This window comes from Leucoraja erinacea, chromosome 26 (genome assembly GCF_028641065.1).
Source record: "Leucoraja erinacea ecotype New England chromosome 26, Leri_hhj_1, whole genome shotgun sequence".
In the NCBI taxonomy this organism is placed as follows: domain Eukaryota; kingdom Metazoa; phylum Chordata; class Chondrichthyes; order Rajiformes; family Rajidae; genus Leucoraja; species Leucoraja erinaceus.
Window position 1 is genome coordinate 10,844,808 of NC_073402.1, and position 27,037 is coordinate 10,871,844.

A 27,037-nucleotide genomic window follows, 5' to 3' on the forward strand; every position below is an offset into this window, starting at 1 on the left:
GGTACCCTCGAGAGATCCCTGAGGTGGATGCTCAACCTCCAACCCAGACGACGTCATTTCCTGACCTCCAACCACATCGGTGGTGGAAGATCTGGAAAACTCCACCCCCCTAACTTTGGACTCACGTCCCTGCTCTTCCTCACCAGGCCCAATCCTCCTTTTTATCCCACTAGCATGCGGCGGTGTGGTAACCTCCATAAGGAGAGGGCCTTCCTCCTCCACACTACCCCCCGCCTCTTTACCACCCGCGCGTTTTGCCTTCCCTACCCCCTTCAGAGCCACCTCAGCTCCTTGCTGGGCCACGGCAGTTTCACTCTGGACCCCCCCGGAGCTGACAGGCGCCCCTTGGGTGATCTCCGCACTCGGCAGTAGCACACCCGCCTGCTTTTGACTCGCTTGGGTGGTCTTTATCTGCTTATTCTTCTTCTTCTTCTTCTGCTGCTCCCACTTCCCTCCCCCCTCACCCTGTGTCTCACCTTCAGCCACCCCCTCAGGTTCAGGATGTGGGGGGCGGGGGCCCTTGCTGCCCTGGGTCCCCAAGGCTGAAACTGCAGACCCAGAAGGGCTATCCCCGCTGCCCCGGATCACCGAGGCAGAGCCGGCAGCCCCTGCCAGGTCAGCGATTCCACCCCGCCCCTCCGAGACCTGACGAGCACCCCCTGATGGGCCAGCAGTGCATTCCTGGGCCGCTGCGCGAGAAGTTCTAGCAGCGACCCCTTGATTAGGACATTCCTTTCGGAGATGTCCATAACCACTGCACGCATGACACCGTGCCTTTCCCCAACTCCAACGCACGGTTCTGGGGAGACCCCTACACTCCACCTCGAAACTCCCCTCATCACCTTCCCCCTCCCCCCACCTTCACGAACACCCTCCTTTTGAAACTATAAATCCCTTTTTCCTCCGGGTCCCCCCCAGGGTGCATGAGCCTAAAGCACTTAGACCGCACCTCCCCAATCTGAGACAGGTGTGGAATGAGTGTCGCATCCGGAATACATGTGGGGCAACTCCGCAGGAGAACCGGTCTCACCCTGGACACCCATGGGTCCACCTGTATATGGACCCCCCCCCCACTGAAATCCCCCTCTCCAACACTTTGACCACATCCTCCCGGGTCTTCAATATCATCTCAACCTTTCCCCTCTCGAGCTCGGAAGAGACAATAGCCCCCCTACCAAGAAGGGCATTCATAGCCTTCGTAATTGATCCCCTGGACATCTGGGGCCCAGTTTGAACCGAGATACCAAAACTGTCCCAGTCCAAGTCAACATGAGGCTCATGTTCAGATGTCCTCGCTTCCGCTGCTGATGTCGCTACTGCGTAGCTCCTCGCCTTCGGCCGAGCCCCCGCCATCGCCATCCGGGATAGAGGCACAAACCAGCTCCCGGCACCCCAGCAGCTCAGCAATTCAATTCCCAGGGACAGTCACAGTCCAAAGCAATCCTCAAAAAGCAAAGTCCTCCAGCTGAACGTAGAAACTCCTCCAAATTCACTCCACTGCCGATAAAAACCCTCGCCTTTTCTTGCTGACACCAAAAGCACCTTCTTCACATTAAGCCAGGCAGCCGCACTGTGCAAAATGACTTTAGGGCAGAGAATCAGTGCCAAAACCACGACAAAGACACCAAAAAAATCTCCATACCCTCGCTCTCCAGGCACTCTTGGCAGTCCGCCAAAGGCAGCCGCTCCCTCGACAATGTAGAGAAATCTCAGAGCTTTTCACACTCGTGGAGGCATTTTTAAAGCACAGGAAAGTTTCAACAGTCCAACAATAAGTTAAACTATGAAGCCCCTCTGCCTCTCGTCGTTCTCCTTCCACCAAAAAAACTTGAAAGGCCACTTAAATCCTCTCAGCCTCTCTCTCTCCCTCTCTCCCTCTCTCCCTCTCCCTCTCCCCTCTCCCCCCCCCCCCCCCCCCCCCCCTTCTCCCTCTCCTACCTCGCTTCTCTCTCTGCCCTCACTCTCTACCCCCCCCCCTCTCTAGACGAGCCTGTGAGTTGGGGGCTATGCATCAGTAGATAGGGCGATTATGGGGTAAAAGGAGCTAATTAATAATATTAATATATTAACAAGGGGGGTAGTTAGTGTGTGCGCGGGGGGGGTAGTTAGTGTGTGTGTGGGGGTGGTTAATGTGTGTGACGCCCAATGCCCCCCCACCCCCTCAACTGCACGTTGGGGGAACAGACCCGAAGGGTCTGCACTTGGTCTAGGATGTATATAGATATCCAGCAGAGTTTTTAAAGCCCACACATAGATAGCCCTAGTTGAGAAGGGGTAATGCTGAATCTAAACATTAGGAGTTTAGCTGAGCAAGTGCAGGATTTGTCAATAGGGTGGCACCGGTAGTTTTATGTCAGAGACACGGGTTCGCTCCCGACTACAGGTGCTGTCTGTATGGAGATGGTACGTTCTCTCTATGACCTCATGGGATTCCTCCGGCTGCTTCGGTTTCCTCCCACATTCCAAACATGTGCAGGTTTGTAGTTTAACTGGCCTCTGTAAATTGTCCCTAGTGTTTAGGATAAAATTAGTATCTCAAAATTAAACTAAACCAAAAAATAAGAAGAACATTTTGGAGAAAGTGTCCATAGGTTTTAAGGGGTTTAAAAAGGACAATGATAGATGAACAATTAATTGGGAGGATGGTGCTAAAACGATGGAAGCCTGCAGGTTGAGTTTTTAAAATTTTCACATCACATCATTCCTGATTTCAATTTCACCATATTCGTGAGTTGAATATTCGCACATACAGCTGCATGAATTTAGATCCAAAAGACCTTGGCCAGGTATAATAAAAATGCCCAAAGGCTAATATGAACTGGCAGGAAATATTTAGTGCACAAAAAGAAAATCAAAACAGCTTGTTTTTTCTTTCATAAATAATTGTCATAGGCTCGACATTATCCAAATATCACTTCCTGATTCTTTTTTAAGATCTTGATAGTATCACCAATTCTTCAATGTTGATTCTCACTAATTTAATGTACATTAGTGTTGCAGCTTGATACAGAAAGGTGTAAATTGCAAAAGCAATGGAGAATTTAGAGAATTAATTACAGAAATAGATTCAAAATGCTGCAATACACGATGTAGAGGATTTTACTTAAAATGAGCAGATTTGCATCTACAGTGACAGCTGTTTCTCGGTGTGCAAGCACAAATAGGATCCGGAGCACCGCTATAGTGCCTCAAGCCTATTTACCCGTAAATGATTCAAAAGACTGCAGATGACACCGCTGTAGTGGGTCCGATCTCAAAAATAATGACGAGCCGGAGTACAGGAAGCTTAAGGGCCTGTCCCACTTGGCAATTTTTTTGGCGACTGCCGGCACCATATCAGTGTCGCCAAAAGATTTTGTACATTTCAAAATCCAGCGGCGACTAAAAAATGTGTCGACACTTGAAAAAACACCACGTGTCAATACATTATCACGCTGCGTCATGTCGCAAATTTTTTGGTGACCTGATACGTTAGTCAATGATGCCGGCAGTTGCCGAAAAAAATCGCCAAGTGGGACAGGCCCTTTAGTAACCATCGTGTCAAGATAACTTTTCCCTTAATGTCAGTGATGCATAGGAGCTAGTCATTGACTTCAGAAAACAAGGTGGTATATATGCCCCATTCAGCATCAGTGTTCTTCAAGTTCCGAGGTATATGTATCATCAACAATTTGTCCTGGACCAACTGTATTGAAGCTATGGCCAAGTACGCACACCAATGCCTCTACTTCCTCAGTAGACCGTTTCTGGACGTATATGACAATAAAACACTCTTGACTCGAAGTTCAGCATGCCTCCAAAGATTCTCAGCAGCATGTACCATCGGGAGCATCCTTTCGGGATTTACAACAATAGACAATAGGTGCAAGCATCCTTTCGGGATTTACAACAATAGACAATAGGTGCAGGAGCATGGCTGATCATCCCCAGTCAGTACCCCGTTCCTGCCTTCTCCCCATATCCCCTGACGCTATCTTTAAGAGCCCTTTCGAGCTCTCTCTTGAAATTTCCATAGAACCGGCCTCCACCGTCCTCTGAGGCAGAGAATTCCACAGACATACAACTATCTGTGTGAAAAAGTGTTTCCTCATTTCCGTTCTAAATGGCTTACCCCTTATTCTTAAACTGTGGCCCCTGGTTCTGGAATCCCCCAACATCGGGAACAACACGTTTGTTCGATAACAGCTCTGCCCAAGACAACAAGAAATTGCAGTGTTTTAGATGTAACCAAGTTAATCACAAAAACTAGGCTCCTGCACATCTATACCACGCAGCCTAGGAAAAGCAAATAACATAATCAAAGACCATTTTCATCCTGGTCATTTCTCTACTCTCCTCTCCCAGAAGATACAAAGCTTAAAAGCACATACTACCAGATTCAAGAACAATTTCTTCCCTACAGTTATCAGACTACTGTACAATCCTCCCATAAGCTAAGGTGCAGTCCTGATTTCCCAAACTACATCATTGCCAGACCTTGCACTTTTTAAAATTTGCACTTTCTCTGTAACTGCAATGCTATAATGCTACAGCATGGTCTTTTTTATCTTACTTTTCATTACCTGTACTTGTGTATGACATAATTGTACCCATGCGTGGTCTGATTTGACTGGAAACACTGAAGTTTTTCATTGTATCTTGGTGCACATGACAATAATAAACCAATACAGACCGTTTAGACTCAATGAGCTGTAATTTAGTACTCATTTAGTAATCACAAATATTTTGAATTTCATACTCTCTGTACCATGGCATAAACTACATAAAATGACATGCACAATAATATGGTTTTGTTTTCATTCTTAACTCTTACAGGCTGCTCATCTTTTCTTTGATACCATAATTTAAATTATGCAAAAGATCACAAATTATAGGAAATGAATGAGTTTGTACGATAATTGTTTACATTTTAATGATGCCCATACACTGTGCTCACGTCTTGTTTATTGTCTAAAGAATTAAAATAGAGACAATAATATACATGAACATTTTTTACAGAAGTTCTTTCATTTCATAGAATTTATTTCACAGAAAATTGCACAAAATAAACATATACTTACCAACTTTTGCTGCACCACTCTTAACATTCAACTCATTCACATTCCTGGAAAGTAATTTTGATGATACAAACTCATTCTTGAGGAAAGGTAGTACCGTGGTTGAATCTGACTCATTTTCATGCATGTCGGGGCATCCACAACCCGAGTAATTAATTCCACATGGCTCGTGACGATTCCTGTTGCTCAAGCAGTTCTCAAGCCAATGACATAATACTCCACAGCCAAACTGGCTGGAATTCTCATTATTCAGTAAAATAACCTCCAATAATTGAAATTCCATTACATTTTTTCCTATGTGTTCATTCAAAACTGATTCCGAAGTCAGACAAAATTGTACAAAATCCTTATCAAACTGTAAAAATGTAAATAAATTCCTTGTTTCACATAAATTAATAGCATCATAATCGATATAATCCAATGTGCTGCAAGTCTGATTCGGAATGTAGTGATCCAACTGCAGTACCATCAGAGAGAGATGGGAGCAAATCTGTTTCTCTTTGTGAAATTTTAAGTAAATTGAATATTTTGTTGGATCTGGGTTTTCAACAGTCCAGGAACAACCAGAAAAAGCTTTTGGAAATGCATCTTGAAGAGAGAATGATCTGTACAGTATTCCAGATATCAATGTGGAACATACGTTTTCACTGACATCAAACCCCAATGTGAGTAGAACAAGGGACAACAACACAGATAATATCAGGCGATGAGCAGTGTTCATCCTATGTCATGTGTCCTGAAATGAGAGGGAATGAATATATTAAAATGTATACAATATGTTTACTAATACTTTCATTGCATTGCACATCCTATTAATAATACTTATCCATCATATATGAAAATAGTATTCCTGTTATCAATCTTGTTTTTAAAAGACTAGCAATTCTGACAAACCCTAAGCATCTCACTAATATTATTCCTGATCATATATAATTTTATCCTGTAACAGTGATAATGTTTTTTTTCAATCTAAAAGTAGAGAGTACAGTAAAACGGCGCAATAATGCACTTCTTTAAAAAAGATTTTGGTTATAGTGGACCGATTCTTGGTTTGGTTTAGTTTTAGAGATGAAGGTACTCTACATAGGTGTTGCTCCATTTCTTCTACTTTCCTTACTATTGTACTAGTAAAAGCGTTTTGAATACATTGGCGAATTATACAATTGAATTTCATTTTTGAATCATTTTAGTTTAGTTGAGTTTAGAGATGCCGCATGGAAACAGAGTGCACGCTGACAAGCGATCACCTGTACTACTAGTTCTATCCGACACACTACCGCAGTGATTCTATCTTTGCTCTCACATAACTCGTGGTTCTATCTTTCATTGCAAAGACAAAGACATTGTGACAATGTGGGTTCCCCCCGTAAAGATGTGCAGGTCTGCAGCCCATCTGGCTTCCACAAACGCCGGCAGAGCCATTCTTCAACTCTACCCCCACAACTCCACCCTCGGGTGCCCCAGCACAGCAGTTCCACCCCACAAACGAGGGACAATTCACAGTATGTGCAGTAACCAGCGCACAGGAGCACCCTGAAGCACCCACAGCAACAGGGAGCACCGAGGCCAGGATTGGACCCGCACCCCTGGAGCCACGAAGCAGCAGCTCCGTCAGCGACCCACAGAGCCCACACAACCCATAGACACCCACAAAATCACAAACCTGCACGTCTCCACACTGCGGGCATAAACCCGAGCACCCGGAGGAAACCCACGCTGCCACAGGGAGCACACGAGGCCAGGATCAAACTCAGGTCTCTGGCGCTGTAAGGTAGCAACTCTGCTGTGGTGACACTGAGCTGTTGCAAAATATTGTGTATTTTATGTCCTTAACTGTTTATTGTGTAGTGTATTTTTATTGGCTGTGTTTTTTTTAGTACTGTACATACTTACCTCCTTGTTTAAGAAAGAACTGCAGATGCTGGAATAATCGAAGGTAGATAAAAAGCTGGAGAAATTATCCCTTATTCAGTTGTAGCAAACAATCTGTAATAACAGACATTATCTTTCTTCTTCCCCACCCCCACCCCCCGGTGATCCGTTATAGCGAGGCTTTATCATAATGCAAATACATCCTTATATAGTAATTTTCTCAATGAGCTCCAATTTAAAAGTTCTTTTAAAGACACTTTAATATCTCCGGACAGTAAGCTTGGCATCTGGAAGGATTAGAAGCAATGGGCCATAGAGGCTCCATCATCTGAACGTATCCATTTCCATAGAGGTATCTGTCAAGCAGAGTTAGAAACAAATGTTGAATTTAAACTGCACTTCGTCTCTAATGGCTGAGTTGCATTCTCATCATTACACTCATAATACATATTGAATAATTGTCATATATTGTCATACTCTTTTCGTCATTTTGAATATACTTAAATAGTTACAAAAAATATTTTGTAAATGACACCTGGAAATTGAAAATACAAATTTCAAGGGCCGCATATGGTACTGTCGGAATCTTTCCTGGAAGAATGGTTATACTTAACAGTGCAAGATGGTAGTGTGTGGCACCAGAAAATGATTAAGAGTGTAATATACCAACACTCATTGAAAGACCCAAGGGTTCTGTACATAGATAATCTGTCACAACAGCCAAGATTATCAACATCCTTTTTTTCTTAGATCTGTATGGTTTATAATTATCTGCATGTCATTAACATTCACATTACAGGAATCAACAAGGTTTCATGTCTAGAAGGTAGATACCTCCAATAGTCAAGAGCTGTTGCAGTGAAAACCATCAGTAAGACTATTTCACCTGACTAAATAAACATAAGCTTCAGTTGTAAGGATGCAGAAAAGATGCATTGGGGTTTTACTTGGGCTTGCAAACTTAAGTTGTCAGGAGAGGTGGATGGGCTGGGACTTTTTTCTTTGGAGTGCAGGAGGCAGAGGAGTGACCTTTTGGAAGAGCACAAATAATGAGCTTGGATATAGTGAGTGCTCATTTTCTCCACAATTTTAAGCCTCATTACTGACACAAGAAGGGGAGGAGCTATTAAGTTATTAAAATTAGTGTTAATCAAAGAGGAAGCTACAATTTTACTATTTTTTACGTTAGATGCAACTCTTCCCAGTACATGCATCAATAACAGTTTTATTTCTTAATGCTAATGTTGTTTGATCTTTTGGATATTTCTATTATTCTTGATTGCTTAAATTTCCAGTCATTGCTCAGTTCTGCACCACACAGGTCCAGCATGTTCCTCGGGACTCTCTTCAAATCAAGTGCATCCTTCCTCAGATATGGAGTGCAAAACTGCTCACAATATTGCAAATGTGGTCACAGCAGCATTAGATAAATCCTGTTAAAGATTTATGATGAAATGAATAACCAGTAATAGGCCAAACACTAAAATTCTGTTGTATTTAACTCATAGGTAGACACAAAATGCTGGAGTAACTCAGCAGAACTGGCAGAATCTCTGGAGAGAAGGAATGTGTGATGTTCCGGGTCGAGACCCTTCTTCAGACATTTAACTCGTAATCAATCTCCTGGCTGATTCACAATTATTAAAAATGCGATTTTGATGGCAGGGCTAAGTAGAAATCAAAGAGGCAAAAAAATTGTTATGGCACTGAAGGAGGCTATTTGGTTCATTGAACTTATTCCAGCTTCAAACAAAGATTATTCTTCTGCTCTTGCCCCACAGCATATTTTACAAGTGCATTTCCCATTCCCTGGAAACCTTGACTGATTCCAAAGGCATTGCTCATTAACATGTCTGTATTAAAAATACATTTTGCAAAATTATAAATCTGCACATGCAGGTCCTTGAACTATATACAAATACGATCAATGTTCCTTCATTTATAAGGCCAGTCATGATGCTGTTTACCTATTTATATCACTACTCAACTTTGTCTGCCTAAGGAGATCAACCTCAGTTTCTCCAATCTATAGTAGAAATCCCTCACTCTGGAAACCCTCTTGCAAATATCTTTCAGACTGCAATCAGATGTAATCATCTATTGTCATACTCCATCTATTATAAAACAGTGTTTTATACAGGTTCCACATAATTTACCTGCCTTCATATCATCAGTTTTTATTTATGAATCGCAATCGCACATACCTTAACTTCCCCAATTGCAATACCTATTCATCCTCCCTCTCCTGTCCTGGAGTAAGTGTTGTATGATGGAAACATTGTTGCAAATGTCAGGTGGAGGACTGTGATATCTAGAGCCAGGATTTTGCCATGTGCCTTTTCATGCCCTTTTCGATGATTTCACCAGGATAAAACATTTTTCACGATCGAGTGCCTAAATCAGCCTTTTTTTGCCGTTTTGCTAAAAGGTCGTGCTATCTATACCTATATCTATCTATATTACTAAAAGTCTGATCTTGACCACTTCCTGGTGTTCTGTATATTGATTTTAGAAAAAAAACGCTGCCTCTTACGGCTGTGATTTTCGGCCATCTTACTCAGAGTCCCCCTCCGCTGCGCAGGACAAGAGGATTTTTCCCATCGATGACAAATAAAAGAATTATTAGTGTTTAAAAAATGTTGAGATTCTCTTTCCTGAAGGCCACGCCCCTTCTGGAGGGACTATAAAACCCGGAAGTGTTGAGTGCCTCAGTCAGTCTCTGCAAGATGGGGGAGCGAGAGGGTCACGTCTCTCAGTCTGAGCTGTGAATAACACTGAACACATGTCTACCAAACTGTGAGTGGTTTTACTGACCTGTCAGTGCCCTTAATGTGGTTTGAAAATATAGTTTGAAAATGCTAAAGCTGTGTTGCCTTTGGTTTGGAAATGCTAAAGCTGTGTTGCGTTTGGTTTGGAAATGCTAAAGCTGTGTTGCCTTTGGTTTGGAAATGCTAAAGCTGTGTTGCCTTTGGTTTGGAAATGCTAAAGCTGTGTTGCCTGTGGTTTGGAAATGCTAAAGCTGCGTTGCCTAATTAAACTTGCCTTGCCTAATTAAAGTTGCCTTGCCTAATTAAAATTGCCTTGCCTTCTATATAATTAAAAGTCTAATGTTGACCACTTCCTGTTTGCGTTTTATAATCATTTTAGAAAAGACGCTACTGCGTGCGGCTGTGATTTTTGGCCATCTTACTCAGAGTCCCCCTCCGCTCATCAGGTACCGAGGATTTTTCCCATCGATGAAAAATAAAAGAGTTATTAGTGTTTAAAAAATGTTGAGATTCTCTCCCCTGTCAATCACACCAAGAAGGCCATGCCTCTTCTGCTGGGAGGGGGGAGAGACTATGAAACCCAGAAGTGTGGGCGTGACTCAGTCTATGCAAGATGGTGGAGGGAGAGGTCACGACTCGCTGTCTTTAGTGGCCTTGCACCCTGCTTGAAATGGTATGAAACTGCACTTGAATTTGGTGGCCTTGCACCCTGCTTGTAATGGAATTTCAAGGAATAGCCGTGTCAACTGCCAGCCCACCAGCCGTGAGTGAGTGAGCTGCCAGCACAACAGGCTTGAGTGACTGAGCCGCCAGCCCAATAATCCATTCGGCCCATAGTGTCCATACTAGCCCTCTGGAAACCAGTCCCTTCAGCCGACAACACCCAGACTAGCGTTCCAGAAAGCCCCCTCCCCCCCTCCCACTGGCCACCAATATTGGAATTGGTGGAGGTGGAATATTGCGTTGGGGGACCAGCCCTCCCGTGAGATGCTGGGACCCAATGGGTCCCACTTAGTCTAATTTTCTCTAGTTGTACCATGATTACAATGACGTTTTCTATGTCAACACGTTAATATTAATGTTATTATTAACATGTTAACATAATATAACTTACAAGAAAACTTCCACCACTGGGGTGAAACAGGGGGCGCCATCATCGGTCGTTTATTCGTTCGTGCCGCTGCCCGCTGGTTCAATCTTCTCCGCGATCAATTTAAGAAAGAACTGCAGATACTGGAAAAATCAAAGGTAGACAAAACATGTTGGAGAAACTCAACGGCTGAGGCAGCATCTATGGAGGGAAGGCATAGGCGATGTTTTGGGTTAAGACCCTTCTTCAGACTAATGTGGGGGGGGGCGGGATAAAGAAAGGTAGAGGCAGAGACAGTAGGACTAGAAGGAGAGCTGTGAAGGGGGAGGGGAGGAGGGAGAATACAAGGGCTATCTACAATTTGAGAAGTCAATTTTATACCGCTGGGGTGTAGACTACCCAAGGGAAGTACCCAAGCTTGTCTCCTCACTACATTTACTGCCGACTCCAGTCACAAATCTGAGTTTTTGAGTGATCTGTGCAAGGCATTCATTGATGCTGGGATTCCACTGTGGAAATTGGAAAACAAATCTCTCAGAGGTTTTTTTAGAGAAATACATAGATGAACCTATACCAAGCAATTCATCATTACGGAAAAATTATGTTGACGGTTACTTCAACATTGTTGTGCAGAAAACTAGAGATGAAGTTGCAAGCAACAAAATATGGATCTCAATAGACGAGACAACCGATGCTGTGGGGAGATATGTTGCCAATGTGGTCATCGGTTCCATGGAGGCAGGTCAACCATCAAAGGAGTATTTGTTGACATCGGAAGTATTGGAGAAGTCAAACAGCTCAACTATTGCTCAGTTATTTATATCTTCACTTGCTGTACTTTGGCCAGAAGGTATCAAACACGAGAATGTTTGTGACTGATGCAGCTTCGTATATGTAAAAAGATGCGCGTGCTCTTAAAGTTTTATTCCCCAAAATGTTGCAATTGACATGCTTAGCTCAAGGACTTCATAGAATTGCCAAGCACATATGTAGCTTGTTACCAAATGTCGATTGCCTAGTTTCCAATGTCACGAAAATCTTCCTCAATGCATCTTCACGTGTGCAGTTGTTCAAGGAATTGGCACCTGAGATTCTGCTACCTCCTCTGCCCGTTTTGACTAGGTGGGGTACATGGCTCTCTGCTGTACTCTACTATGCTGCAAATTTTGAAAAGATGAAAGAAATCGTCAACTGTTTTGAAGAAGAAGAATCTGCTGCAGTCAGGATCGTCAGTGAAATCATGCTAAAAAAGTCCCTCCACCATGATCTTGTGTTTATTGCTTCCAATTTAGCAAACTTCACACAAGCTATCACTTCCCTTGAGAAACATGGTGAAACATTAGTGAATAACTTGAGGGTTTTCAACAAAGTAACTGACGATATTCGTAAAGTTCCTGGTGATGTAGGTAAAGACATACACAGAAAATGTGAGTGATTTTAGCCAACAAAGATCTTGACGAAATACAAAACATAGCTAAAGTTCTCAAAGGGAGTTGTAATGCACGACATGAATATAGAGTCTGTCCCTTGTTTCGGGTATGCACTATTGACCTCAGCTGAGGTAGAAAGACGTTTTTCATAACTGTCTGACAGACGGCATAGTTTAGCACCAGATAATTTGGTAAAAATGCTAGTAATTATGTGTAATCAGGCAACTTTGGTCATTTAATGTAGTTTACCTTTATATTATCATTTTTAACCATATTTTGGTGGTGGAAATATATGCCTTTTTATGCATTTTATGCTTTTTTTTTGTCAATAAATGTATTTTTCATGCCTTTTTTGTAATTTTATTATGCCTTGTTGCCTGCCTATTTCAGAGTTTTTTAGTGCCTATTTCAGAGTTTTTTTAGTGCCTAAACATCCTGGCTATAGTGATATCCCATTCAGGTGAAAGGTTGGTGGAAGCACAGAGTGTTCCTGTATTGCAACTTTGTATCAAAGTTTGTTGGAAGCTGGCAGGAAGGATTTTAACAGTACAAATCTTGTTAAAGTTGGATTTTTTAAAGCTTTAAATATCAATAACGTGAAATATAATATCAAATGTGAAGAAACTTGATACGAATGACCACGGGAAAATGCCGAGTAAGATTCTGCAAAAAATTTAGTGTCTTGTGTACCGTTTTGGCATAGCTCCTAAGAAGACAGACAGACAGGTCAAGACTTTTAATAGTATTCTTGACCAACTGGGTCCTGTCACATGGGAGGCCTAGTCCCCCAACGCAGCCTGTTCCCCAATGCAATATTCCACCACTATCCCATAGCCCCCACGTAAGGCATGGTCCCCCAACTCAACCTGCTCCCCAACGTAAGATTCCACCACTCCCCTGCCTCCCCCAGCACTGGACTTAAAAAATCCAATTGGACTTCACCTGTCTGCCGCAGCACGTTCAATTGCAATACCAATTCACCCACCCCCTCCTGTTGAAGCACTTGCTTGCAGGAGTTGGAGTAAGTGCTGTATGATGGTAAGATTGTTGCAAATGTCGGCTGAGGACTGTGATAGTGGAAGCACAGTGTTCCTGTATTGCGACTTTGTATCAAAGTTTGTTGGAAGCTGGCAGGAAAGATTTTAACAGTAAAAATCTTGTTAAAGTTGGCTTTTTTAAATCTTGAAATATCAATAACGTGAAATATAACATCAAATCTGAAGGAAACTTATTAGATGGACAACGTGGAAAAAGCTGAGTAAGATTCTGCAAAAATGTTAGCACTATCGTGTACCGTGTTGGCGAAAAGACAATAACAGACAGACACACACACATAGAAACAAGACAAGACTTTTATAAGTATACTAGACCAAGTGCAGACCCAAGTGTTCCCCCAACGTTGATTTTAGCTATCGTACGATGCTGGATGAAGCTAGCTTTTACCACGGCATTGACTTGAGAGGGGGTGGGGGGGGGGGGGGGGGTGGGCAGGCGGGATGTGGCGTCACACACACTAACTACCACACCGCACACATGCTAACTACCCCCCTTGATACTATATATTATTATTATTTGCTCCTTTTACCCCAACCGCCCTATCCACTGACGCATAGCCCCCAACTCGCAGGAGTGTCTAGAGGGGGGAGGGGGGGGGTAGAGAGTGAGGGCAAAGAGAGAATGGGGAGACGCAGAGAGGGGCAGAGACAGAAGGGCAAGAGACAGAGGGGGGGGGGGGGAGGAGAGGATGGGAGGGTGGGGGAGGAGGGGAGAGGGAGATGGGGAGAGAGTGGATAGGGGAGATGGGGAGAGAGTGGGGAGGGGAGGAGAGGGGGGGGGGAGGGGAAGGAGAGAGAGAGAGGGGATGAGGATGGGGAGGGGGAGGGGGAGGAGAGCGGGGAGGGTGAAGGGGAGACAGGGGTAGGGGGAAGGGTTGGTGAGGGGGGGTAGAGAGGGGTGGGTGAAGTGGAGGAGAGGGGAAGAGGGGGAGGTGAGAGGAGAGGGAGAGGAGAGGGGGAGGGGAGAGGAGAGGGGGGGGAGAGGTGAGGGGGAGGGGAGAGGAGAGGGGGAGGGGGAGAGGAGAGGGGGAGGGGAGAGGAGAGGGGGGAGGGGGAGGAGGAGGAGAGGGGAGGGAGAGGAGAGGGGGAGGGAGAGGAGGGGGGGGGGAGGAGAGAGAGGGGAGGGGAGGGGGGGAGAGGGGGAGAGGGAGAGGGGAGAGGGGGGGAGGGGAGGGGAAAGAGGGGAGAAAAGGAAGGAGAAGGGAGGAGGAGGGGGTGGAGGGGGGGAGAGGGGGAGAGAGGAGGGGGGAGAGAGAGAGGAGAGGGAGAGGGAGGGGGGAGAGAGGAGGGGGGAGAGAGGAGGGGGGGGGGGAGAGGAGGGGGGGGAGAGAGGAGGGGGGGGAGAGAGGAGGGGGGGGAGAGCGGACGGGGAGGGAGAGCGGACGGGAAGGGAGAGAGGAAGGGGAGGGGGAGAGGAAGGGGAGGGGGAGAGGAAGGGGAGAGGAAGTCCTTGAGCTAAGCATGTCAATTGCAACATTTTGGAGAATAAAACTTTAAGAGCAATTGGGACCAATTGCAGGCGGGACATGGATAATTGGCTGATGCCAGTGTAAAGGGAGTTGCAGTAATCAAGGCGGAAGGAGATAAATGCATGGATGATCTTTTCAAGATCGTCAGATTAGAGGAATAGTTTGATTTTAGCTATCGTACGATGCTGGATGAAGCTAGCTTTTACCACGGCATTGACTTGTTTGTCAAACTTCAGTGCGGAGTCAAATATCACACCAAGGTTTTTGGCGTGAGGTTTGAGTAAGAGGGTAAGGCTTCCAAAGCTGCCTGCTATCGTTTTGATGGAGTCCGAGGAGCCGAGTAGGATGACCTCAGACTTTCTCTCATTTAGTTGGAGGAAGTTCTGGGCAATCCAACACTTTATATCCTCGAGGCAGTGCATAAGGCTGAGTCGATTTGATCGGTTGTTGGGTTTCAGGGGGAGATAGAGCTGTGTATTGTCTGCATAGCAGTAGAAGGAAATGCCGTGCCTTTGAATAACTTGGCCTAAGGAGAGCATATACAGAGAGAAGGGAATGAGGCCGAGGATGAAGCCTTGTGGAACCCCGCAGCAAACGCTAGCTGGGGAGGAGAAAGAGTTGCCCATGTTTGTAGAGAAACTCCTATCTTTGAGGTAGGAGACGAACCAGCTCAGGGCAGTGCCATCAATACCAATCCCGTACCGGAGACGGTCAATTAGGATGGTCCACATCAAATGCTGCGTTGAGGTCGAGAAGGAGCAGGATTGCACAGTCGCCGGAGTCAATGGCGACAAGAAGGTCGTTATGTGCCTTCAACAAGGCAGACTCTGTGCTGTGGTGGGCCCTGAAACCCGATTGGAAACTTTCCAGGATGGTGCTATACATTTGTATGAAAATGTATTGTCAGGCTATTTTTTTTATTTCATCACCTGGGTTCTACAAGCATTTAAATTTGAGTCCCAAGTACTGGGTTTTACTTCAACTGAAAATGATATCTACTACAATCTTATATAATTTTAGAGTAAGGAGCACATGGAATGGCATAATTCCCCCATCCAATATTCTGTCTTGAGGGTAAATTAGACCACACTGCATCTAGAAAACCTGTTATTAGTACTTCACAGCATAACAAGCAGAGCACTTGATTGGGACACCTGACAGTTTAGTGTACAACATGCATCCTGGGGAAGTCCCCAAAACTGTTGGAGATGTTTATTAATACATTAGTTCAAGTTGCCAGTTAGACTCGATATTAACACCTTCATTAATGTTACCTTTGTGCTCGGTTGCGTGCGAAAGCCAAAAGACATTTGATAGCATTTGTTGACAATATACTAATTGTCACTACCTCGACACATGTGGCACTCAAGAGCCAGCAGCTGGTATATGCCATTAAACACATTAACTTCCTTATCTGTGTACCACGTTAAGCCAAGACCCAAAAAGTCACGATCCAGTGTCAAATTATGAACATATTAAGTATGCTTACCTTTGCATCATATTGCAAGCAGAACCAAGAAGTTGCGACTTTTGTACAATGTAAAAGTAAAGCACAATTCCTGAAATTAACATATCAATCTACATCACATCTGTACTTCCTCAGTTGTTATCTTTTTGGTGTATGAATTTCCTGCACTGACAACTTTAGAGTTGTGATCACAGCCTGTGACACTCTTTCCTTGTGCAAGTAAAATAAACCCACTGCTGATGGTTAATCAAGTCATCCACGTGTCTTATTGAAGGGTTTGACGTCGACAATTCCTTATTACCCCAGCCCTCCCTACACTATGCATTACACTAAAGTCTCAGACATCTCAAATTTTCAGAAATCTCAGACATTTCCAAATTTCTAGATTCCATCTCAATCTAGAGACTGCCCAAAACCCAAAAACTTCCCCGACTCCTTCCTCCAACCAATTTTGATACAAAATGGCTAGCTCATCTTGGATTCCACATACACTAACTTTCCAGATGACCATACCATGGGGAGCTTTTCAAAGGCCTTCCAAAACTCCACATAGATAATGTCCACTGCCCATTTGCGTGCATTTGCAACATTGCGTTCTTGGCGTTCTCTTCCAAAAATATCTATTTCCTACACACATTCCTTTGCTGACCATCATTAATCAGTCCCTGCCTATCCAAATGTTTGGAGATCCTGCTCCTCAGGATACTCTCCAACAACTTTCCCACCATTGATGTCAAGTTCAAGGCCCTGTAATTCCCTGGCTTGACCTTACTGCCCTTCTTAAATAATGGCACAACATTAGCTACTCTGGTCTCACCGGTGTACAGGAGCTCACATCAAGAATACTGGATGCAGTAGATGAAGTTAGAGGACACTAATCTAATCCCCCAATTTACTAACATTCTCCTCTACCTAGCAGGAATTGTCCTCACCCTAAACCAATTTCCTTCCACTAACATACTCCTCAGCCTCGCAGAACTTGTCCTCAGCCTCAACAATTCCCCTTCCAACTCTTACTTTCTTTAACTTGAACATGTAGCCATGGGCACTTGCATGGGCCCCAGGTATGCCTGCCTTTTTGTTTGATACTTCGAACAGCCCTTGTTCCAGGCATACACTAGCCCTATCCCCCAACACTTTCTCTGCTACATCGGTGACTGCATGGGAATCCATGCAGAACTCATGGACTTCATGAACTTCACCACTAACTTTCACCCTGCCCTCAAATGCACATGGACTATCTCTCAGCGACTACTTTGCCAAACACTTGCATTTGGTCCAGCAAGGCCAACTGAATATCCCATTTGCTAACCACTTTAATTCCCGTTTCCATTCCAATTTCCAGACTGATCTTTCTGTCCTGGGCCTCCTCCATTGCCAGTGTGAAGCCACATGCAAACTTGGAGGGACAGCACTTCATATTGATAGATGACAACCCAACGGTATGATTATCAATTTCCCCATTTTTTTAGTAACTTCCCCTGAACTTCCACTACCTTCCCCTGAGCCGACAGACCCTGTTTCTGTTTTTTCCACACCACCCATTCACTAAGAATCTGTTATCTAGCTTCACAGTTATTTATCCCTCTTGGGCTCGCACCTGTTTCTATCTCTAATCTTTGTTCAACAATCTGCCTTATCAGGAAACCCCCTCACCCGAGGTCATTTGTTGCCAGCCATGATTTGTCCTATCTCTTTTTGCTTCTAATTTTTCCCATTCCCCCTACCACAGTCTGAAGAAGGGTCCTGACCAGAAAAGTCACCTATCTAATTTCTCAAGAGATGTTGCTCGAACCACTGAATTACTCCAGCATTTTGTGTCTATCTATAGTTTATAAATGGTGGTGATTAGAGGAGAGTAACATCATACATCATAATATGAATAAATCGTGAAAGGTATACTAGTATGTTAATGGTGCCTGTTGGATTATGGATAGTAAATTCCATATATATTATTCATTATGCAGTCAGCTAAATGATTCCATGCACAGAATGTATTTTATCTATCTTTACCTATAATCAATTGACTGTCAAGATGCTTGTAATAGAGCACTATTTAAGAGGCACACCCGCATGAAGTGACCCTCTCAGGCATCATTACCTTTCAGTCTGAAGGTGGATGTCATCTGGAATAGGTGGACTACACCCTAGGCTTCTGAAAGAAGTAGCTGTTGAGACTGTGGAGGCATTAGTAGTGATCTTTCAAGGATCACTGGAGTCAGGAATGGTTCCAGAGGACTGGAAAATCGCGAATGTAACTCCACTGTTTAAGAAGGGAGCGAGGCGGAAGAAAGGAAATTATAGGCAAGTTAGTCTGACTTCTGTGATTGGTAACATTTTAGAGTCCATTACCAAGGATGAGGTCTGAGTTACTTGGAAGTACATGATAAAATAAACCGACATCAGCATGGTTTTATGAAGGAGATATCTTGCCTGACACATCTGTTGAAATTCATTGAGGAATTAATAAGCAGGATAAACAAAGGATAGTCAGTGGATGTTTTTGACTTGGATTTTCAGATGGCCTTTGATAAGGTATCATACTTAAGGCTGCGAAACAAGATATGAGCACATGGTTATAGAGGCAGGGTACTAGGATGGATAGGAGATTGGCTGAATTGCCGAAGCAAAGAGTTTGGTCGTTACTTTTCACATTATATTTTAATGATCTGAATAAGTGAATTGTGACAAAGTTTTGCATATGATACAAGAATAGGTGGAGGGACAAGTAGTGTTGAGGAAGCAGGGAGAATGCAGAAGTACTTGGACAGGTTGTGAAAGTGTGCATTGAAGTGGCAAATTAAATACCGTGTACCATATTGTATAGCCATGTATTTTGGTAGAAGGAATAAAAACATAGATTATTTTCTAAATGGGGAGAGGAATCAGGAATCGGATGTGCAAATGGGACTTGGGAATGCTGGTGCAGGATTCCCAAAGGTTAATTCACAAGCTAAATTGGCAGTAAGGAAGGCAAATGCAATGTTAATATTAATTTTATGGGGACTAGAATATAAAAGTAAGGATGTCATGCCTTTATTAGGAGAGGCCACATATGCAAAATTGTGAGCGGTTTTTGCCCCATATCTGATGATATGCTGGCTTTAGGGAGGATCCAGAGGAGTTTACGAGATTTATCCTTGGATGATTGGGTTAACGTATGATGAGCATTTGATGGCGCTGGGCCTGTACTCACCGGAGTTTAGAAGGTTGAGGGAGTTCTCATCGGAACCTACCGGATAATGAAAAGCCTCAATTGAGTGGATGTGGAAAGGATGTTTCCAGTAATGGGAGAGTGTAGAACCAGAGGGCACGGCTTTAGAATAAAAGGACATAGCTTCAGATTGAAGATGAAGACGAATTTCTTTAACCAGAGATGGTGAATCAGTGGTATTTATTGTCAAGGACAGCTGTGGAGGCCACAACATTGGGTATTTTTTAAGGTAAAGATTGATAGGGTCTTGATTAGGAAGGTCATCAAAGGTTATGGGGAGAAGGCAGGAAAATGGGGTTGAAAGGGAAAAATAATCGGCCATGATTGACTGATGTATAGACTCGATGGGCTGAATGGCCTAATTTTGCTCCTATGTTTTATGGTCGAATGGGTCAGGAGCAATAACAAGGGTGCTACACAATAGGCAAGATAGAAACATAAAGATTCAGGAGTGTTTAATTGTCAAATATACTGAAATTAAACAATGAACAGCAACGAAACGTCCAACTCGAACAGGACAACGATGAGCAACATGACTTAGATTAAATGAAGGATTAATTATCACAATGGAGAATAAAGAAATAGGATGGAATTGATTTCTGGAAACAGAATCCTTACCGTATCATGGAACAGCACAGAAACAGGGGGGAGGGACTACAATAGGGAAAGGTAGCAGTCAGTGTGTGAGGCAGGAGGCAGAGAAGGGTAGCACTCGTACCCAAAATGTAGGGGAGAAAGAAGAAAAAGGTAATAAACAGAGAATAAGAGGGGGTGGGTCTCTTAAATCTGTATATTTTAATGCTAGGAGCATTGTAAGAAAGGTGGATGAGCTTAGAGCCTGGATTGACACCTGGAAGTATGATGTTGTGGCGATCAGTGAAACAAGGTTGCAGGAGGGCTGTGATTGGAAACTAAATATTCCAGGATTTCGTTGCTTCAGGTGTGATAAAATTGTAGGGGCAAGAGGTGGAGGTGTTGCATTGCTGTCAAGGAAGATATTACAGCAGTGTTTTGGCAGGATAGATTAGAGGGCTCGTATATGGAGGCTATTTGGGTGGAACTGAGAAATGGGAAAGGGGTAGCAACACTTATAGGGGTGTATTATAGACCGCCAAATGGGGAGCGAGAATTGGAAGAGCAAATATGTAAGGAGATTGCAGATATTAGTAATAAGCACAAGGTAGTGATTGTGGGAGATTTCAATTGTCCACACATAGACTGGGAAACACATTCTGTAAATGGGCTGGATGGTTTGGAGTTTGTAAAATGTGTGCAGGATAGTTTTTTGCAGCAATGCATAGAGGTACCTACTAGAGAAGGGGCAGTGCTGGACTTCCTGTTAGGAAATGAGACAGGTCAGGTGGCAGAGGTATGTGTTGGGGAACAGTTCGGGTCCAGTGATCACAATATCATTAGTTTCAATATAATTATGTAGAGTGAAGAAGGATTTCGGACCGAAACGTTGCCTATTTCCTTCGCTCCATAGATGCTGCTGCATCCGCTGAGTTTCTCCAGCTTTTTTGTGTACCTTCGATTTTCCAGCATCTGCAGTTCCTTCTTGAACACTAATTATGGAGAGGGTCAGAACTGGACCTAGGGTTGAGATTTTTGATGGAGAAAGGCTAACTTTGAGGAGATGCGAAAGGATTTAAAAGGAGTGAATTGGGACATTTTATTTTATGGGAAAGATGTGGAAGAGAAATGGAGGACATTTAAAGGTGAAATTTTAAAAGTACAGAATCTTTATGTCCCTGTTCGGTTGAAAGGAAATAGTAAAAATTGGAAAGAGCCATGGTTTTCAAGGGAAATTGGACACTTAGTTCGGATAAAGAGAGAGATCTACAATAATTATAGGCAGCGTGGAGTAAATGAGGTGCTTGAGGAGTATAAAGAATGTAAAAAGAATCTTAAGAAAGAAATTAGAAAAGCTAAAAGAAGATATGAGGTTGCTTTGGCAAGTAGGGTGAAAGTATATCCAAAGGGTTTCTACAGCTATATTAATAGCAAAAGGATAACGGGAGATAAAATTGGTCCATTAGAGAGTCAGAGTGGACAGCTATCTGCAGAGCCAAAAGAGATGGGGGAGATATTGAACAATTTCTTTTCTTCAGTATTCACCAAGGAGAAGGATATTGAATTATGTGAGGTAAGGGGAAACAAGTAGAGTAGCTATGGAAACTATGAGACTCAAAGAAGAGGAAGTACTGACACTTTTGAAAAATATAAAAGTGGATAAGTCTCCAGGACGGACAGGATATTCCCTAGGACATTGAGGGAAGTTAGTGTAGAAATAGCAGGGGCTATGACAGAAATATTTCAAATGTCATTAGAAACGGATATAGTGGATTGGCGTACTGCGCATTTTGTTCCATTGTTTAAAAAGGGTTCTAAGTGTAAACCTAGCAATTATAGACCTGTTAGTTTGATGTCAGGGGTGGGCAAATTAATGGAAAGGATATTTAGAGATAATATATATAAGCATCTGGATAAACAGGGTCTGATTAGGAACAGTCAACATGGATTTGTGCCTGGAAGGTCATGTTTGACTAATCTTCTTGAATTTTTTGAAGCGGTTACTCGGGAAATTGATGAGGGTAAAGCTGTGGATGTTGTATATATGGACTTCAGTAAGGCCTTTGACAAGGTTCCTCACGGAAGGTTGGTTAAGAAGGTTCAATTGTTGGGTATTAATGGTGGAGTAGCAAGATGGATTCAACAGTGGCTGAATGGGAGATGCCAGAGAGTAATCGTGGATGGTTGTTTGTCAGGTTGGAGGCCAGTGACTAGTGGGGTGCCACAGGGATCTGTGTTGGGTCCACTGTTGTTTGTCATGTACATCAATGATCTGGATGATGATGTGGTAAATTGGATTAGTAAGTATGCAGATGATACTAAGACAGGTGGTGTTGTGGATAATGAAGTCGATTTTCAAAGTCTACAGAGAGATTTAGGCCATTTGGAAGAGTGGGCTGAAAGATGGCAGATGGAGTTTAATGCTGATAAGTGTGAGGTGCTACATCTTGGCAGGACAAATCAAAATAGGACGTACATGGTACATGGTAAATGGTAGTGAATAGAGGAATGCAGTTGAACAGAGGGATCTAGGAATAACTGTGCACAGTTCCCTGAAGGTGGAATCTCATGTAGATAGGGTGGTAAAGAAAGGTTTTGGTGTGCTGGCCTTTATAAATCAGAGCATTAAGTATAGAAGTTGTGATGTAATGTTAAAATTGTACAAGGCATTGGTGAGGCCAATTCTGGAGTATGGTGTACAATTTTGGTCGCCTAATTATAGGAAGGATGTCAACAAAATAGAGAGAGTACAGAGGAGATTTACTAGATGGTGCCTGGGTTTCAGCAACTAAGTTACAGAGAAAGGTTGAACAAGTTAGGGCTTTATACTTTGGAGCACACTTACGAGTGTCTTCAATCAGAAATGCTAAGTTGACGATACTTATTAGCTTCGACCTCAGCTTCTAGGCATCATTAAAGCCAGTCCACAAACTATTCAATTCATTTGCAGCAGAGACCAAGAAAGCCACTATTTCCTGACTGAGACAGAGGTGATAGTGCCAATAGGGGGCTTGTATTAGTGTTTCATTGTTCTCCCTCTCAACATGTGCATGAAAGGCATTAAGTTCATTTGAAAGTGATGTGGCGTTGTTACTTATGTTACCTACTTTCACCTTGTAAAGAGTAACACCATGCAAGCTCCGGTACAACTGTTGAGTGTCCATCTATGACTCCATCTAGAATTGTCTGCAATCTCCTGGTGGCCTTCAGGATGTTATACTTGCATATCTTGTATGAATTGTCCAAAACACAGATTTAGCCTTCAGCAGTTTACCAATCTCCCAGTTCTTCCAGTGATTCTTTTTGGGGAAGACTAGGATCGTCTTTGTTGGCACTACGCATTTTGTTATGAAGTCGGCGACAACTGTGGCATATTCATTCAATTTTACTGAGCAATCCCCCAGATTACCACTCCATAACTATTCCTGAGCCTTCCACGGCAACATTTCATTGCCCATTTTGCCATTATCACTCTTCCATCTCTATCTGTAGGCAGGAAGATGCATAGCCAAGTGGTAAGATTTTCCAAAGTGCAGTAGAGGGATGGGCGTTTAGCATTCCTGATTATGTTTTAGCAGTGGTCAAGTGTGGTGGGATCTCTAGTATTGAAGGGGATGTGTTGATAGCAGTTCAACAGATACTTCTTCAAGATCTCCTGGTTGAAGTATCCAGTGATGATGAGGACAGTTCCAGGAAACACTGCTTCATGTTTGCTGATCATGGTGTTCAATTTTTCAAGTGCTAGCTTGATACCAGCCTGAAGTGGGATGTAGACTGCAGTCAGAATGATGGCAGATTACTCCCTTTTTTTTCTTCTTCTTTTATTTCAAAAATATTTATTCAAATATTAAAATAGTATTTACAATACAATAAAACAAAACACCACCATAATACAAGACAAACAAATATGCTAAGCAACTGCTAAACAACTATACTGCAATCCTTGTCCAGGATATATTCAACCCCCATCGGTGCCCAGCGGCCGCGGAACTCCCTCAGGGTTCCCGTAGACAGGGCGTATTCCCTTTCTATCCGCACCCGGGCACGGACGTATCCCCGGAAAAGGGGCAGGCAGCCGGCTCGAGTAGAGCCCTCCACCGTCTGGCGCCTTGACCCGCGGATGGCCAGCTTGGCCAGGCCCAGGAGCAACCCAACCAGGACATCTTCAGCCCTACCCTCTTCCCTACGCACAGGGTGTCCAAAGATGAGGATGGTGGGTGAAAATTCAGCCAGAAGGCAAGGAGCAGCCCCTTTAGGTATTCAAACAATGGCTGCAGCCTAACGCACTCCATGTACACGTGGTACACAGACTCTTCCAACCCGCAAAAGTGGCAGGCGGCTGGCAAGTCTGTGAACTGCGAGAGAAACAGGTTGCAGGGAACACCTTGGTGTAATACCTTCCACCCCAGGTCCCCAGCAGATAATTCCCTTGGCAGGTAGAACGGTCGGTACCGAACAGCCTGATGCACCGTCAGGGAGCAATGGGATGAGAGTGCCACGTTCGAGCACCAAGAAGAGTTTCTCACGAACCACTCGCTGCCACCTCTTCCTTTTCCTGATATCATTGTCCGATCCCTGTGTTGGATGGAAAACCTTTGGGTTGGAGCATTGTGTCTGAGGACATGGGGGTGAGCCATGTCTCTATGAAACAGAGTACACAGCTGCTGATGTCCCACTATCAGCTTTAACAAGACAGTTCTGGCCATGGGAGCATTACTGATTCCTATCAAATCTTGCCCTTCTCACTTTAAACCTATGTCCTCTGTTCTTGATTCCCCTACACTGAGTAAACGATATGGAGCATACACTCTTTTAATTCCCTTCATAATCTTATACACCTCTCTAAGGTAATCCCTCAGCCTCCTGTACTCCAAGGAATGTCGTAGCCTGCCCGACGTCTCCCAGCTCAGTCCTCAAGTCCTGGCAATATTCTCGCAAATCTTGTTTGCACTCTTTCCAACTTAATATCCCTGCATGTGATCCTTATCCCAAACAAGGATGGTTTTCAGTGTTTTGATGAATGACATATTTTGCACGATGCTTTGTGACCCATGCAGTGATGTGATCATGAAACCTATTGTGCCAGTATCTTCATATAACTGCATGCCATTATGCTTCACAAAGACTGTATCCCCCTTGCTTTCAAGGTGTAGATTTGAATCTCATGTGTTTCTCTGTATTAGTTTCTACTTGATTTGCACACACACGTTAATCGTGTCCCCCATGGAGTTATCTCTGGAAGCCGCATATAAATAGGTTGTGCAAGATCAAGTCTGGTTTGTTGTGTTATTGAATGTGCTATTGTTCTGTAATTCCATAAAAAGTTATAAAGTTTGTGCTTCCATGATTTTGGTATGAGCATTGCAAATAATTATCTTTAGTTTTGCGTAAATCTCTCATTTCATCATTGGCGTGTGGCCAGAAAGGTATGATCCTTAATGACACCCAAGTATCTTGCAACTGCTTGAAAGCACTACTGTTGAACTGCCAACCATTTATCTGCACTCACTCTTGGTAGTACACTGAAGAATGCAAAAACATTTTGGAATGGTAGCATTCAAAGAAATAAAACTAATGATTTTCATAACAGAATACCTGACCTAATCATCAATAACCAAAACTAAATTGTCATCAGAATATACATGTGCAAATTAACACTAATTTTATGGGCCTGTCCCACTTAGGCGATTCTTTAGACGACTGCCAGGGACTAGTTTTAATGGTATTCATCTACGACATCTGGCGACAACCTATGACAGCACCTAAGGCAATGTACGGCAACACCTACGTCAACCTACGACAGCAAAAATTGTCGCCACTATCGCCGAATATTTTTCAACGCGTTGAAAATGTTGGGGCAGTCACCTGTAGTCGCCCAAAAAATCGCCAAGTATACCTTACTTGCTTGCCATACTAGACATTTCTTCACTTTTATGCAACCAATCTATTCCTGGACATCATATTTTCGCCTTTGACAAGCTCTGTCCAACATTCCAATCAATCTATGTCTCCTATGGCTTTTGACAATTCCTCTGCCATCCACATCAAATTCCGTTCCACCTATAAGTGATTAATATTTATCATAAAAGGCAAGGTTCCATTACCGGTCACCATGGAAATCTACTATGCAGATTTCTGATCCTTCCACCTAAAATATATTGCAGTATAATACAATTATCCTTTGGCAGTTGGCACAATATCAATTTATGAATGAATGATACTTTATTATCACATGTGACTTGTCTCAGTGAGATTCTTTGTCTTGCTTACACAAGTATACAAAGAGTCGCCACATACAGGGCACTGACAAAGTATTCAATTTCATCGCCAATTACCCCTCTTTGTTTTCAGGTTCCTCCCCATTGCTTTTCTCAGCAGCCCTCCCACGCTGGCTCCCCCTGTGTTTTCTCAGCAGCCTCAGCAGGTCCACAGAATTTTAATAAATGGCATGAAAAGCACATATGCCATAGTCAAATAGTGACAGAGTAATACAGCTTGAAAACAGGTCCTTCGGCCCAACGTGCTCACACTAGCCAACGTCCCAACTACACTAGTCACAGCTGCCTGCATTTGGTCCATATCCCTCCAAACCTGTTCTATCCATGTACTTGTCTAACTGTTTCTTAAATGTTGGGACAGTCCCAACCTAAACTACCTCCTCTGGCAACTTGTTCCATACACCCTCCGCCCTTAGATTCCTATTAAATATTTTCCCCTTCACCTTAAACCTATGTCCTCTGGTCCTCAATTCACCTATTCTGGGCAAGAGACTGTGCATCTACCCAATCTATTCCTCTCATGATTTTATATACCTCCATAAGATCACCCCTCACCCTCCTGCACTCCAAGGAATAGAGTCCCAGCCTAGTCAACCTTTCCCTATAGCTCAGACCCTCTAGACCTGGCAACATCCTCTTCAATGGTACCCTTTCCAGCTTGACAACATCTTTCCAATAACATGGTGTCGAGAACTGAACATAATACTCTAAATGCGGCCTAACGAACGTCCTACACAACTGTAATATGATCTGCAAACTTTTA

The 27,037-nt window shown here is 43.5% G+C and overlaps 1 protein-coding gene across 5 annotated transcripts in view; it reads right to left on the reverse strand.

Moving 5' to 3' along the window:
* The window catches only part of LOC129709656 (adhesion G protein-coupled receptor B2-like), a 545,832-nt gene that overhangs the window by 472,901 nt on the left and 45,894 nt on the right, over positions 1–27,037 (reverse strand). For 4 of the 5 annotated variants that reach the window (XM_055656140.1, XM_055656141.1, XM_055656145.1 and 1 more), the window contains exon 2: positions 5,061–5,793. In XM_055656140.1, the coding sequence (XP_055512115.1) occupies positions 5,061–5,778 (718 nt within the window). In that variant the 5' untranslated portion in view covers positions 5,779–5,793. Of the gene's footprint in view, positions 1–5,060; positions 5,794–10,811; positions 10,932–27,037 lie in introns of those variants that run through there. The other variant, XM_055656142.1, reaches the window with a different exon arrangement.